The sequence below is a fragment of the Poecilia latipinna genome, unplaced genomic scaffold, assembly GCF_001443285.1.
Source record: "Poecilia latipinna isolate Pla-1442-1.1 unplaced genomic scaffold, P_latipinna-1.0 Scaffold2407, whole genome shotgun sequence".
NCBI lineage: Eukaryota > Metazoa > Chordata > Actinopteri > Cyprinodontiformes > Poeciliidae > Poecilia > Poecilia latipinna.
In genome coordinates this window covers 33,674-46,602 of record NW_015115023.1, presented here as the reverse complement: position 1 = coordinate 46,602, position 12,929 = coordinate 33,674, and the positions used below count along the sequence as shown (strand labels likewise).

The 12,929-nt window shown below is 40.6% G+C and overlaps 2 protein-coding genes across 3 annotated transcripts; one reads left to right on the top strand and one right to left on the bottom strand.

Moving 5' to 3' along the window:
- Positions 1-346: 346 nt before the first annotated feature.
- On the bottom strand, positions 347-5,305 carry xkr9 (XK, Kell blood group complex subunit-related family, member 9). Of its 2 annotated transcripts, XM_015019309.1 has the most exons (4): positions 3,978-5,305; positions 2,806-3,228; positions 2,392-2,630; positions 347-2,315 (listed from the first exon to the last, which is right to left on the bottom strand). In XM_015019309.1, exons 2-4 carry the CDS (start codon positions 3,096-3,098, stop codon positions 1,663-1,665), a joined length of 1,185 nt encoding a protein of 394 aa, XP_014874795.1. In that variant the 5' UTR covers positions 3,099-3,228; positions 3,978-5,305; the 3' UTR covers positions 347-1,662. The 2 variants fall into 2 exon arrangements, with proteins under 2 accessions (XP_014874795.1, XP_014874794.1); XM_015019308.1 differs by having other exon boundaries at positions 2,806-5,305.
- A 190-nt stretch (positions 5,306-5,495) lies between these two features.
- On the top strand, positions 5,496-12,599 carry tram1 (translocation associated membrane protein 1). Its single transcript, XM_015019310.1, has 11 exons — positions 5,496-5,881; positions 8,006-8,069; positions 9,629-9,750; positions 9,869-9,985; positions 10,072-10,130; positions 10,232-10,316; positions 10,486-10,556; positions 10,650-10,754; positions 10,847-10,990; positions 11,222-11,373; positions 11,483-12,599. Exons 1-11 carry the CDS (start codon positions 5,759-5,761, stop codon positions 11,551-11,553), a joined length of 1,113 nt encoding a protein of 370 aa, XP_014874796.1. The 5' UTR covers positions 5,496-5,758; the 3' UTR covers positions 11,554-12,599.
- The last annotated feature ends 330 nt before the right edge of the window (positions 12,600-12,929 follow it).

The window sequence follows — 12,929 nt, the reverse complement described above, 5'->3', positions numbered from 1 at the left end:
GAAATGTGCAGTTTAATAATTTTTTTTTAATCTAAACTGTTTCAGTGTAGCTCTGGGTCTATGTTTAAGGCCATTGTCCCTGGTGAAGGTGGTACGTCCCCTAGTTGGTCTAAGTGGACTTATGGGACTAACATAAATCTATAGAGTGAATGAGGAGACAAGATGATATTCATTGTCTCCCAAATTTTAGCTCTTTTCTGTGCAGACTTTTATGTTTCACTTCAGGGAGACCTCATGCCAACATAACAAAGACCACAACCCTAAAAGAAATTAAAAGTTTAACTTACATAATCCTAAGAAAGCAGAATACTTTCTTAGTATTCTGCTTAGTATTGTTGGGATATAAAAATATCCCAACAAGCACATAAACAAGAGAAAACTGGGATTAAACAAAAACGCGTCTTTTCCCTACCAAAACAGTCTGAGTTTACATTTTTTTTCAAGAGTACAAAAGCCATTCAAGCTTTCACAACAGGTGAAGGTGTAACATAACTCCCTACTATTTGTGGAAAACCTCCCTATTTGCTGACATTTTCATTGAGCAAATCTAAGATTTTTAAATGAAGATGACAATTGAAAGCTGAAATACTTGGGTGCAATGCCAGTTGGCACACTATTGGCTGGTGATTACAAAGCAACCAAACCAGGAGCACCAGTTTATGTTCTTTGGTACTGATTGGCTGTATGCCCAGGAGCGAAAACAGGAAAGGCCATGGATGCTTGCTCCTGCGGTAGTGCTGAGACAGTTCCCACTATTGCATATTGATGTGCATTAAGAAATTCAATTATAAGCCTGTTCTGAGAGGGTCTCAAGAATTCATGGATTTTAGTTATTCATGGACTGCTGGTTCCTAAAGCTGGGCTTATAGTCGAGTTGGCCTTGAGTGCTGTTTTGCACCTCTGAATTTTTGTACCTCAGCACCTATTTTAGCGAGCAGCACCTTTCACTCAAACTGTACAATTTGGAGGGTGATCTTGCAGAGTAGGTTCATCTGCACTGGCGTCTATATAAACCCTCTATGAGGGATCATTTTCAGAGAATACTGCAGCAAAGTACATCTCAAGTATAAAAGCCACACAGCTTGCTCAGCTCGCACTCTTAATGTGAGCCTCTGAAAGCATCACTGTAACTTTGCAAATACCAGGGTTCTGCTGTGTATTGGTATCTTAATGCACCTTCAGTAGCACTAACTTGAAATAACTTTGAAGGATCAAAGAACATGTCATGGGGAAACTGTCTGTAGTTTGAGTTTGAGTGGCATGACGGGTGGTGTCCACAAGTGGTCGTTTTCCACTGCGGTGAATTTCAGGAAGAGAGCTTTTAAATCCCTGCATAGAATGCCGGTTAAATCTCTAAACAACTGAAAATTGACAACATTTCTGCAGACTTCTTTGGGTGGAAATCTTATTGTGTGCTGATTTGTAAACTCCCCCAAATCACACCTAAAATCTTCAAACCTCAACAACTTTCAGTTGTACTCTACACTGCCTCGTCCTTGCTTTTTTTTGGTTCCTTTCACGCCTTTTCACATATTTCTTGATTTGAGACATGGAAACAAGTCTGAACACAACTAAAACATGAAATGTAACAATAATACATGGCGGTGGCTGCATTATGATGTGGAGTGCCCTTCTTTATGATATGGTGGGAAAAAACCTCTGTCAAGGTTTTATGAATTCCCTTGTCCTCCTTGTTGAAGGTGTCGTCTCCTTTTCCTGCCCGTCCACGTTTTCCAATCCATCCACCTCATCATACTGTTTTTTCGCTTCCTGTTTAGAGTGCAGGAAGCGATAATATAACACCAGCAAAATCAGCCCCAGCAATGAACCGCCATAGATTACACCACTAACCACCAAGAAAATTGTAATTGTCTTCAACTCTGGCTTTAAAAAGAACATCAATAAAGGAGTTGAGAAATTAATAACGGTCCAAAAAAAGTAATAGACGGTCATGTCCCGTTTGGTGTCTTGTCCTTTAACGTTAAAAAAGGTAAAAACCAGAACGGCGCCGATGACGCCACGGTACAGCAGCTCAAGGACTCCTGAACTGCAGAAGTTGGTTTTAAGATGGTGGGCCCTTATTGTTCCCAGCAGCCAGAGGGAAGTAAAGCCTACTGTGCTGTAGACGCTGAGGATGAGGAGGAGGCTGTAGCTGAGAATGAGACTAGTGATGGTGAAGAGCTTGTAGAGCAGGTAGACAGTTGTGGGGAGGGCTGAGGGCAGTTCCCGGCTCTGGGGAAGAGATTTGCGCAAGCAGATCCGATAGTCCACCAAAGACCATGCCAGATTAAAGAAAGAGAAGACCATAGACATATCTGCAAGAAAAAGGCAACTAAAAGTGATCAATCTGAAAACATCTGAAGTTAAGAAAGAGCTTTGTTGTCTACTCACACTGTAAGACCGACCACTCCTCATGGTTTTGATGTACGTACAGCTGTAAAAGAAGCTGAGGCGCGCTCTCCAGGAAAGTCTCGAAAAGCTTCAACATGCTCAGATCGGCAGTGTCGCTGAACAGTTTACTGGACCCCTCCTCATAACCTTTCTTCAGATATCCATTCTGAGACCTTTGATTGTGTGACGTTTCTTGTCCCCAAATCTCTTTGTATCCTTGTTTAAGCAGGTGGTAAGACCTGGCAACAGTATCAGAATAATAAAAAAAACCGTCATCATGTTATAAATTCAGTTTTTTCTGCAGCTGTGAAGATGACGGTAACACAGTTCGAGAGCCCACTTTCTGGAGCACTAATGAAATTCCAGTTTGCAGCCTGCAAATCCTGTATACACGACATTAAGGCGCGTACATACCTGAGGAGGATTCCCATCCCAAATATGTGCAGGACTAAATACCATCGCTTTGGTTTGCTGTCCATGACATTTTTATGCATATCTTCTAAAAACCAGGCGTAGCTGAAGATCTGGTTTACTGTCAGCCCAGTGATTATAAACAGTGCAGTCAGTCCACTCCAAACATAGTGCTCTTCGTGAAAATATGTAAAAACCAGTGCAGTATCTGTGCCAATGTCCCCTAGGTACATGAATAGTCCCACCAGAGCTAAGAGCCACCGCCAAATGGAGAACTGCTTATCTGACTGCTCCATTGTTATCACTTTTAAAAGTTGGCACTCCTGCTCCTGTTTGGTTCCGAGGACGAAGAAGCGGTCTCAGTTCCTGTTCTGGTAAGCTTCGTAGCATGCGAGTGTCATCATCACAGGTGGCTTTAAAATCTCTCTGGAAAAGATAGACAAGTAAAATTGATTACAAACACTTGTAATTTACAATGATGCAAAACAATTATTTTCCTTATTTTAGCAACAAAAACAAAAAATTCCAGATGCCTTGCAATCCTGGTCAGTTTATATGTTTTTCGGCTTATTTTATATCTTCCTGTTTGTTAATCGGTCATTAAAAAATATGTATCTTATCAGACTGACTGGCATATGGCACTTTCAATATGAATGAAAGCACAATTAATCACACATGAGAAACAAATTATAGCACAAAGTTCAGGACTCTAAATAGTTAAATCTAAATGTTTTAGATGTTTCCCTGCTTTTGCATGCCTGATTTCAGTAGAAAGCTGATTAACAGGCTTTTTCTGAACTACATTCAATGTAAATCAATGCGTGTTAAAGTAGTGAAACATCCCTAAAACACGCAGCACAACTTACCTTGAGGAGCAGGGATAAATAAAATACTGCCTTGACCGATTGGTAGCTTTATTGAAAACTGAGGCAAATTCAGAGCTAACTAAAGATAAGCAAATGTTTCCTTCCCTAAAACATATTTTCTTCTTTTGACTTCGTATGTTGTACTTTCATTACGTTCCTTTTTAGAAAGAAAGTCGTATATCTTAACTTAATCACGAGCTACGCTGCAGTTAACACACACACACAGAAAAGCAATACGACACCCCAAAATTGTTACTTTCGCAATGACTAAACACATATAAGAAATAAGAAAAACAGAAGTAAACTTACAGAGACATAACATCTATGGCAGAGCGCTCCACACAATCACAGCTGGAGATTACACTCCCTGCATTTTTTTCTTTTTAATTTCCTTGAAACCTGTGCTAAGCCCCACCTCGGCAACCAGTAAACAAATCAACACTCGGAGCAGACATTTGTAATTACATAATACATGTCATTCCTATGAAGGTGCGGTGGTTGTGGGAGCGTGATCTTTACACTTCCCCTTCGCATGTCTGTGTCCGTTTAAACGTCACCAACAAGATGAGCTTAATCATTGCTCAGAGAGCAAAAGTAACTCATGAACAATGACTGATTATTAAAGGAAGTGAACATATTTCAGAGTAAGTCTAGTTTTCCCGAAGGTGAACTCTCATAGGCTTTAAAATAAAATGCAATTCTTGAAGAAGAACAACTGCTTACGGACACTTAAAAGCCTCATGCTGCTATGCAGCTTAGATAAACTGTGGCTTTCTAACTTCCTAAAACACTGTTTCCTTTGTAAACGCCATGATTCGGTTTATTGTGCCTTCCAAAATTTGGTGGTGGCATTATCACAATGTGGGGATGCTTTTCTGTGTCAGAGACAGAGAAGCTGCTCTGGCTTGATGGAAAGATGACCAGGGCAATCGTGCAAGGAAACTGTCCGCAACAGAGTTGGATAGATCGCCAAACTCAAACATAGAACCAGAGCTGAACACACAGAATTGGTGTTCTTGTCTTAAAATAGCCTAGACAAAGTCCTAAATAGAACTGGAAATCAAATTGATTCATATTTGTCCTGTGAGGACTGAGCCAGCTGTATGCGTGACATACACATGTACTTCCACATTCGGGGCGATAGGCAGCTGGTCAGTTCGCTTGTGCTTGGCCCTGGTTTTGCATTGCATTACTTCCTGCATATCTACTCTTTATAAGGGTTTAGAACACACACAGCTAAATTGTTTCAGATTCAACCGGTGGATTCCTATGTTTTATTCCATCAGCATTATGTCAAAATTGTACAACAGATTCAAAAGTATATCTCCATAACATTGCAATTTTTTAAAAAAAAAAATCTTTATAATAAATTTCTCCTCAGGCTTATGCTAGTTTCTAAAGTTTTTGTTTGACAATTAGCTTGAAATGTGTGAGATCCTTATCACATACTTACATACTTTTACTGTCATATCAGCATCTAATCGCCAGAGGCGATGAGGGTTTGTAAACATGACACTCTGGACTGGACTGGACTGACTAAATAACTTCCTGGAAAGGTGACCTTGGTGTGAGAATCTCTGAAGAAGTCTATAAAAACTAAATCTTTTTGTTAGCTTCTGCAACAAAAACTTTAAAAAAAAGTGGGCGGGGGGGGGCGCGGGGGGGAGAACAAAAAAATTGTACCTCAAATGAAATATATAACACGTCGTTTAAATAGGTGTTTATCTATGCTTGCTTGTTTTAAGTGTGGGACCAGTTGGACCAGTTTACCGTATGATGGCGTACCAAATATAGAAACCATTCATCTCTACAGCTCTCCTTCTACTCCAAACCTCTAGGAAGCGACAGAGAGCCCCAGCTGTTTCCTCTCCTGTGCGTAAAAGAGTCTCTTTGGTCAGGCGCAGCGGCTCCCTCTCTCCGTGGACCCTCCTACCAGCAGAAGAGTGACACGCCATTCAACAGCAGCCTGGCCCTGTGCATGCAGGACGCGGTGGGAGCTCAGATAGATCACACCATCTGGTCGGGGAGAAAAGCACAGAAAATCGCGTCTGTGTGAAGGACAAAGAGAAACTTTTACGAATCGCGTCGACATGGGGATCCGAAAAAAGACCAACAAGAACCCGCCGGTGCTGAGCCACGAGTTTGTGATCCAGAACCATGCAGATATTGTTTCCTGTGTTGCTATGGTTTTCCTGCTCGGGCTGATGTTTGAGGTGAGTCCACATGTTGAGCGGGGCTTGTTTTTAATTGTAGATCGCGCAGAGTTGGTGGACGAGAAAGCTGATCTCTTCCTCCCCATCTGTTCTTGTAGCAACTGACATGGCTGTCTGATCAATTCTTCTCTACTTCCTCCAAAAGACCGAAAGTTTTCAGTGCACGGTGGTCCCGCTTCTCTCTTATTCTCTCGCATTTAGTGGGCCTGTCCGTTCATCTAAACGTGTTTTGTAGATATCAGGGCTTTTCCTGGGAGCAGAGCTCACTTTAACGTTTGGCTGCTTCCCGTCTTCAAATCAGTATTTCAAAACACTTCAGGCCCGCTTTTTAATCGTGTATTTGTCTGAGTAAAACCAAAATAAAAAAATATATATATAAATAAAACATATGCGAGCTGCTTGTTTGAAAATAAGACGCTGCACATTTGAAACGCAGTGTCGAGCTCCGCGGTTTGAAGATTTTGCAACAGCCCCGTTTGCTTAGTTTATGCGTAGAAGTGTTACGTGGCATTCGCACAGCGGTCGAGAGGGTTGTCATCCCCCGCTCGTACCAAAACAGAAAGTTGTCCTTTCGAACAGAAGTGTGCCTTAAAAGAGACGGGGACCAAACCACCGTCCACTATGGCCTATGTGTTAAATTCAGGTCCACTTTAAACCACATGTTTCTTTAAATCTATCGCGGTTTCATCCCCAGAAAGGAGCGATGCCGCTTCTGTACGTGTTTAAAACAACTTCCGGTGTTTAGTTCTTCAAAATAAAGTTCGTGACCTTCAGCAGCCTTTGGAAGGTGTTTTACTGTCGCTAACCCATTGCGGAAGTTGTTTGAATTGTATTCCCCCTTTGCTTTTAGTTAACAGTGATGCGAATATTTATCAATATTAATGGTAAATCATTTTTCGCTTAAGCTGCTCTTTTATTTTGAAGAATAATTTTCACTTTTATGCCCGACTCAAAAATGGAGAATAGAATTTAGCAATAAAAACCAATTCATGTAACAATACAATTAATAAATAAAGAAGCTATTAGCATGTCTTAGAAAAGTGCATTAATTTTAGTCATTTTAATCAAAAATATTATGTAAGTTTATCACAAATGGAGCTATATTTTAAATGTTTGTGCTTCATACTTTTCATTATGAAAACCAAAAAAAAATCAGTATCTCAGAACGTCTGACTGTCGAACAAAAACTTTTGGTAATGCTTATGGTGGCCTGCACAAACATGGGGAAAACTTGTCAGATATCCTATACACCAGGAGGATAAGCCACTAAAAGTCACATGATGATGGAAAGTTTAGTGGAAGGAAAAGAGTAAAGAGGCACAAAGTTCAAGTAGACATTTCCAGAGCCTTATCATCACTTGGTGTTGGTCCTCTCATCTGCCCAGGACAATGCCAGTGCAGCTGTCCACCAGAAAAGTTTAGGGCACAAGTTTCAATTTTCGAAATGACTTGATTTTAAAAATTGAACCTTTCAACAGTGTTATAATTTCCTTCACATACATCTTCACAACTGCATAAGAACATATATATCAAGTTCCTCAGTGAAGCATGAAAAGAAGTACCATTACTTGAGGCAAACATTTAATTTGCACTTTCCCCCGGCATGCAAATTCAAATCGCATCCTGGAAATGAACCGAAACTTTTTCAGTGTCGGCTTTGCTGCAATTACATGACTGATCATAACAAGATCATATATATAAACGGCTTTTAAAAGGGGGCTACTATAAAAATATAGGTTACTTATATTGGTCTGCATTTACAACAGCGCTGCTTCTGACCATCGTCACATGAATCATTATTAATAATATGCCCCAAGTATTTTTACTTTACAGTCGCATCTACCACTTTTTTAAGGTCTGCTAAATAAAGTTAATTCTCAGTTGCTGTTCTCATAACCACACTCTTTAGGGTTTGGCAGCTTTTTCTGGTGACTGTAATTTACCTATACTCTGCAGCAGCTTGGCTCTTCCCCACATCAGTCTCTAGACGATACTTTTTGCTTTTTTTCCCCACATGTTTTATATTTTTCTGAAGTGTTTTTTTTAACAATAAAGAAAAACTCAATTTGCTTCTCCAGCCTTGTGTTGTTAATACATATTATTCATCTCTTTCTAAATCCACAGGTCACCTCAAAGTTTGCAGTATTATTCATTACTGTCCAGTACAACGTGACCATATCAACAAATGGTAAGTGATATGTATACATAAACCGATACTGGTTTATAACGTGTTGCAATTTTTGGTTTAAGTCTATAAAGCAGGATTTTCTTTGTGTTTTCTCGCTGGAAGATTTGGATTCCAGAGCAGCGCCTGCTCCGGTGGCCTTAGACGAGCTCATTTTAAAGATTTCTCTTCTTTTTTTATTTTCTAATTCTCTCTTCCATTTAGAGCTAAATTTAGTCTGCCTGATTTATAAGTTCTCCAGTGGCAAGGTTGTGCCGGACGAATTCGGGGCTGAGGAGCAAAATAGGCCTCACACACAATTCAGTCTCCTGATGCTTTCAAGGTTAACATTTTCTTTGCCACCTTTGTAGACTGTTGAGAGAATCCATTTATTTTCAGAAAGGCAAGAGTTTTATCTAGGATCTCTCTACTGACCCCTCTCTGTTACTTATTTACTACTCATATCTTATTAGATTAATCTTTACTCGGATATCTCAAAAGGCCGTTGTTTTTTTTGTTGTTGTTGTTTGTTTTGTCACTTCTACCTTGCAAACACGTTAAGTGGTTTCATGAAGGAGAGCCTCTCTGGCTTTTTTCCCCGTCAGCTGAGAGATACTTGCGTTTTCTCTGCATCTGCAGCAGTGGTAGTTAATTTTCTATATGGTGAAATCCTGCGCGGTCAAGACTCTGTAATCTTAATGGCGCCCTTTGGGATTTAGGATAATTAAAATTGTGACTCTCCACCCAAGGTGAATTCAGTGTGGGGCCAATCCTTTTGACCGCAAGTCTCAGTACTTAGGATTGGGACTTAAATGTATGTTGCAAGGAAAAAAAAAAAAAAAGTGCAACCTTTGAACGTTTTCGTGTGTGGGTCATGTGACAACCACAAACCTCAATGTGCTTTGCCAAAGCAGGGCAAGGTTATGAAAGTGTAACGAAAATGTTCCTTAAATTTCAAGATTTAAAAAAAAAAAAAAAAAAAAAAAAACCATCTAGTTTGGCCTGAATTAATGATGAGCTGGTCCAAATCAATACTTTAACAGCTGCAATCTTTTAGAGTAGGTGCCTATTAGATGTAGCTCAAGGTCAGTCTGATTTGATGGAGATACTCAGTTTGCAAATTCTCAATTGCTTTCAGATCTGGACTTTGACTAGGTCATTTTTGCACACAAAAATACTCTATTCCGTGATAGCTCTGGGTTTGTGTTTAGAGTTGTTGCGCTGCTGGACGGTGAACCTCTGTCTTTGTCTGGAACATTTTGCAGCCTCCTACAGGGTGACTTTCAGGATTGGCCTGTATTTGGCTTCATCCATTTTCCCATTATCTCTGACCAGATTCACACACACAAAAGATTTTTATTTATTTTTTTTTATTTTGAGTGTGTATTTGTCTCACATAAGATCCTAATTAAAAAAAAAAAAAAAAACACCGCGGATTCTGGTTGTGATGTAATAAAATGAAAGAATACTCATGCAGGAGAGTCTCTATATACTAAATGTGAATAAGTCACCTTGGCTGACGAAAGCGCGAGTTTGAAATCGTGGTCGTGGCGTCGACTCTGAATGACTGGTCTGTGTCTCAGAGGGCCCAGAGGAGACGGCAGTGAACCACTTCCACCACGGCATCAAGGACCTGGCAACCGTTTTCTTCTACATGCTGGTGGCCATCATCATGCATGCAATCATCCAGGAGTACGTGCTGGACGTAAGTGAGAAGTTATGGGAGTGTCTTTTTTTTTTTTTAAACCTCTGCATTGTTTCACTTTAGGCCATTTCTCATCTTGTTTTTTTTCTGTTTTGTGTGTGTGTGTGTGTCTCTGCAGAAAATCAACCGGAAAAAGCACTTCTCCAAAACCAAGCACAGCAAGTTCAATGAGTCAGGCCAGCTCAGCGCCTTCTACTTGTTCTCCTTCGCTTGGGGCACAAACATCCTTCTATCTGTAAGCCCACCCTTTGATTGTTTTTTTTTTTTTTTTTTGCTTGTGGTTCTGACTGAACATTGTATTTAAAAGCTTTGTGTTCTTAGGAAAACTTCCTGTCCAACCCCATCGCCCTGTGGGAGGGTTATCCTCACACGCTGATGCCGTAAGTTGCCATATTTAGCGTCAAGACGCAAACAAAAAGCGAAAAAAAAAAAAAAAAAAAAAAAAGCGGGGGTTGTTTCAAAGCATCTCGCTCTCTTTCAGATTCCAGATGAAATTCTTCTACATTTGCCAGATGGGCTACTGGCTACACTCTCTCCCAGAGCTGTATTTCCAAAAGGCAAAGAAAGTAAGTGTTGCTGTTTGGCCCCCGCAGCTTTTTCCTGTTTGTCTTCCTGGGCCGTGCGGGATTGTTTCGAAGAATTATCCTCTTCATGCTGAAACGAATGTGCTGATCCCACACTGGCGTAAATATTTTGAGCTCACTCCGCCTCCTCCTCTCTGTGTTTACCGTTCAGGAGGATATTCCACGGCAGCTTGTGTACATCTTCCTGTACCTGGTCCACATCGCTGGCGCCTACATTCTGAAGTAAGCGCTGCCGCTGAAGGGAAAAGTCAGAGCGTGGGGTGAAATCGGTCATACCTTTTCTGCTTCTAAAAACCTTCTCGCTGTGTCTCTCAGTTTGAACCGGCTGGGTTTGATCCTGCTGGTGTTGCATTATTTTGTCGAGCTTCTGTTCCACGTCTCCCGTCTCGTCTACTTCAGCAACGAGAACAGACAAATGGGGTGAGTTCTGGATTTTCTAATCAGTGGATGCGGATGAAAAGACGTTTTGTGAGCTTAAAAATAAAATCTCCACCTTTTTCCTTTGTTATTAGATTCACCATCTGGGCTGTCTTGTTTGTGATCGGACGGCTGCTTACCCTGTCCCTGTCGGTCCTCACCGTGGGCTTCGGCCTCTCCACCGCTGAAAACCAAGGCTTCGATTTGGCCGCAGGAAATTTCAACATTTTCTTTGTGCGGTAAGAACATCCGATGATACAAAAGAAAAAACATGTTTTTGCATACGATGTTGATAAAACAATTTTATTCTTGCTCCCTTTTTTTTTTTTCATAATTTAGATCAGGTAGCATTACCAAAATTACTTCTGTTAGCTGAATGCCAGAAGGATTGGACCATAAAAAAAAAAAAAAAAAAGAGATGAATAATGGTTTTGCCACTCAGAGAACTGATTCTTACTCTAATCTGCTAGGATGACCGTCCTGTCAGCCATCTGCCTTACGCAGGCCTTCATGATGTGGAAGTTTATCAACTTCCAGCTGCGGCGATGGAGAGAGCATGCCGAGGTTCAGACGCTGAAAAAGAAACAGGCTCCTGCTAAGAGCAAGTCGAAAAAAGACAAAGGTGGGAGGGCAAGAAACACCCAACTACAAGTAAACTGTGAGAATAAAAGTGTAAAAATATTTTTAGCTAACTCCCTTTTTTTTTTTTTTCCCTCTCTTTTTTTTTACAGCTAACGGAGTAAACGGCGTGAGCTCTCATGGAGCCGATTCACCGAGATCAAGAAAAGAGAAGTCCTCATAAGACACAAAGAGGAGAAGAGAAAGTAAACATTCCTGCCAGCCTTCCTCATCCCGCGTATCTCAAAGAGCCGTGTCTCCCAGGGCCTTCTCGGTTTTGTCCAGCCGGCTGATTCAACAGCTCCTTGACCCCCCCCACCCCCTCTCCAAACCTCCCAACCCCGACCCCATGTGTGGATCAACCTTCCCGCTCAGCACCGACCTCCCAGCTGGAATTCCCAGGGCCACTCAGATTTGCTTTTGCTGCCGATCGTCCAGCTCACGTTCATCTCCAAATCTTCCTTCCGTGGTATTAATGAAAAACCAACAAATAAACTGAGGGAAAAAGACCTTATTTAAGAAGTGCCTATTGATGTGGATTGTTGTTGTTGTTGTTTTTTTTTTCGGGGGGAGGGCGGGGGGCGAGGGCATTTTTTTTTTTTGTACAGATTGTAATTGTACCAAATCAGGAATGATCACTTTATTTCTTTTTCCCCACTTCAGGTCATTTAGTGCTTTATTGAAATGACGTGTATTCCTTTCCTTTCACCTCCATATCTTGTATTTATATACCAACCAGCTCATCCTGACGCTGTCCTTCTCTTGGATGAATTCCATTTTGAATTTCTCCTGCATTCCCAAGATTGGAGGTTGAATAAAAGTCCTGTTATCTCCGGCCTTCACCCAGATCACACGTTAGTCTTTTTTTTTTTTTTTTTTTTTTTTCCTACCACATCAGACATAAACAGACACCTGTAGATAGAAAGGAAATCATTGAATAAGCTTGGAATAAGAGGATATAAAAGCAAGCAAATGAAACGAGTACATTTATGGTTCAGTATTTTGCAGAAATGCCAGCTAAGAAAAACAAAACAAACAAAAAAACAAATGGTAAACTAATGTAGCATTTGACTATTGGAGTAGGTGAAAAGCTTTGTACTCACAACATGTTTGTCCCGAGCTTCTATAAAAGTTGCCGCAGTTGTAATCATACTGTTTTAGACACATTGTGCTTTTTAGGTTTTAATTCTGTAGCACCAACAGAGACACAAATCAGGAAAAAAAAAAAAAGACAGAAAAAACGTTCTTGTGATTTGTCCAACCTCTCTTAATGTTAAGGTGGAATGTTCTTAATGTGTTTGTTCCATCATAGATTATCTTACCTGTAGGAATATATATGTTTTGTTGTAAACCTTTGCTCCTTCCCTGCCATTCCCTACTGAGAACTGACTGTGCCAAAAGAAGACTGGCTGACTACTGCTGACCATATGCCTTTTACTTACACACCACAAAGCATTATAGGCCAATCAGCTGTACTTTCAAGACTTTGTTACCTAAGTAACACAAACGTATTCTAACGAGCGAATTCTTAATTTTAGGCATACCGTTTTAGCGAGCGAC

Coding starts and splice junctions, on each gene's coding strand:
- tram1 (XM_015019310.1), top strand. CDS start 5,759: ATGGGGATCCGAAAAAAGACCAACAAGAACCCGCCGGTGCTGAGCCAC. Junction 9,986..10,071: donor GCACAAACATCCTTCTATCT/GTAAGCCCACCC, acceptor TTGTGTTCTTAG/GAAAACTTCCTGTCCAACCC. Junction 11,374..11,482: donor CAAGTCGAAAAAAGACAAAG/GTGGGAGGGCAA, acceptor TTTTTTTTACAG/CTAACGGAGTAAACGGCGTG.
- xkr9 (XM_015019308.1), bottom strand. CDS start 3,098: ATGGAGCAGTCAGATAAGCAGTTCTCCATTTGGCGGTGGCTCTTAGCT. Junction 2,631..2,805: donor GGGATGGGAATCCTCCTCAG/GTATGTACGCGC, acceptor TACTGTTGCCAG/GTCTTACCACCTGCTTAAAC. Junction 2,316..2,391: donor GGAGTGGTCGGTCTTACAGT/GTGAGTAGACAA, acceptor TTTTTCTTGCAG/ATATGTCTATGGTCTTCTCT.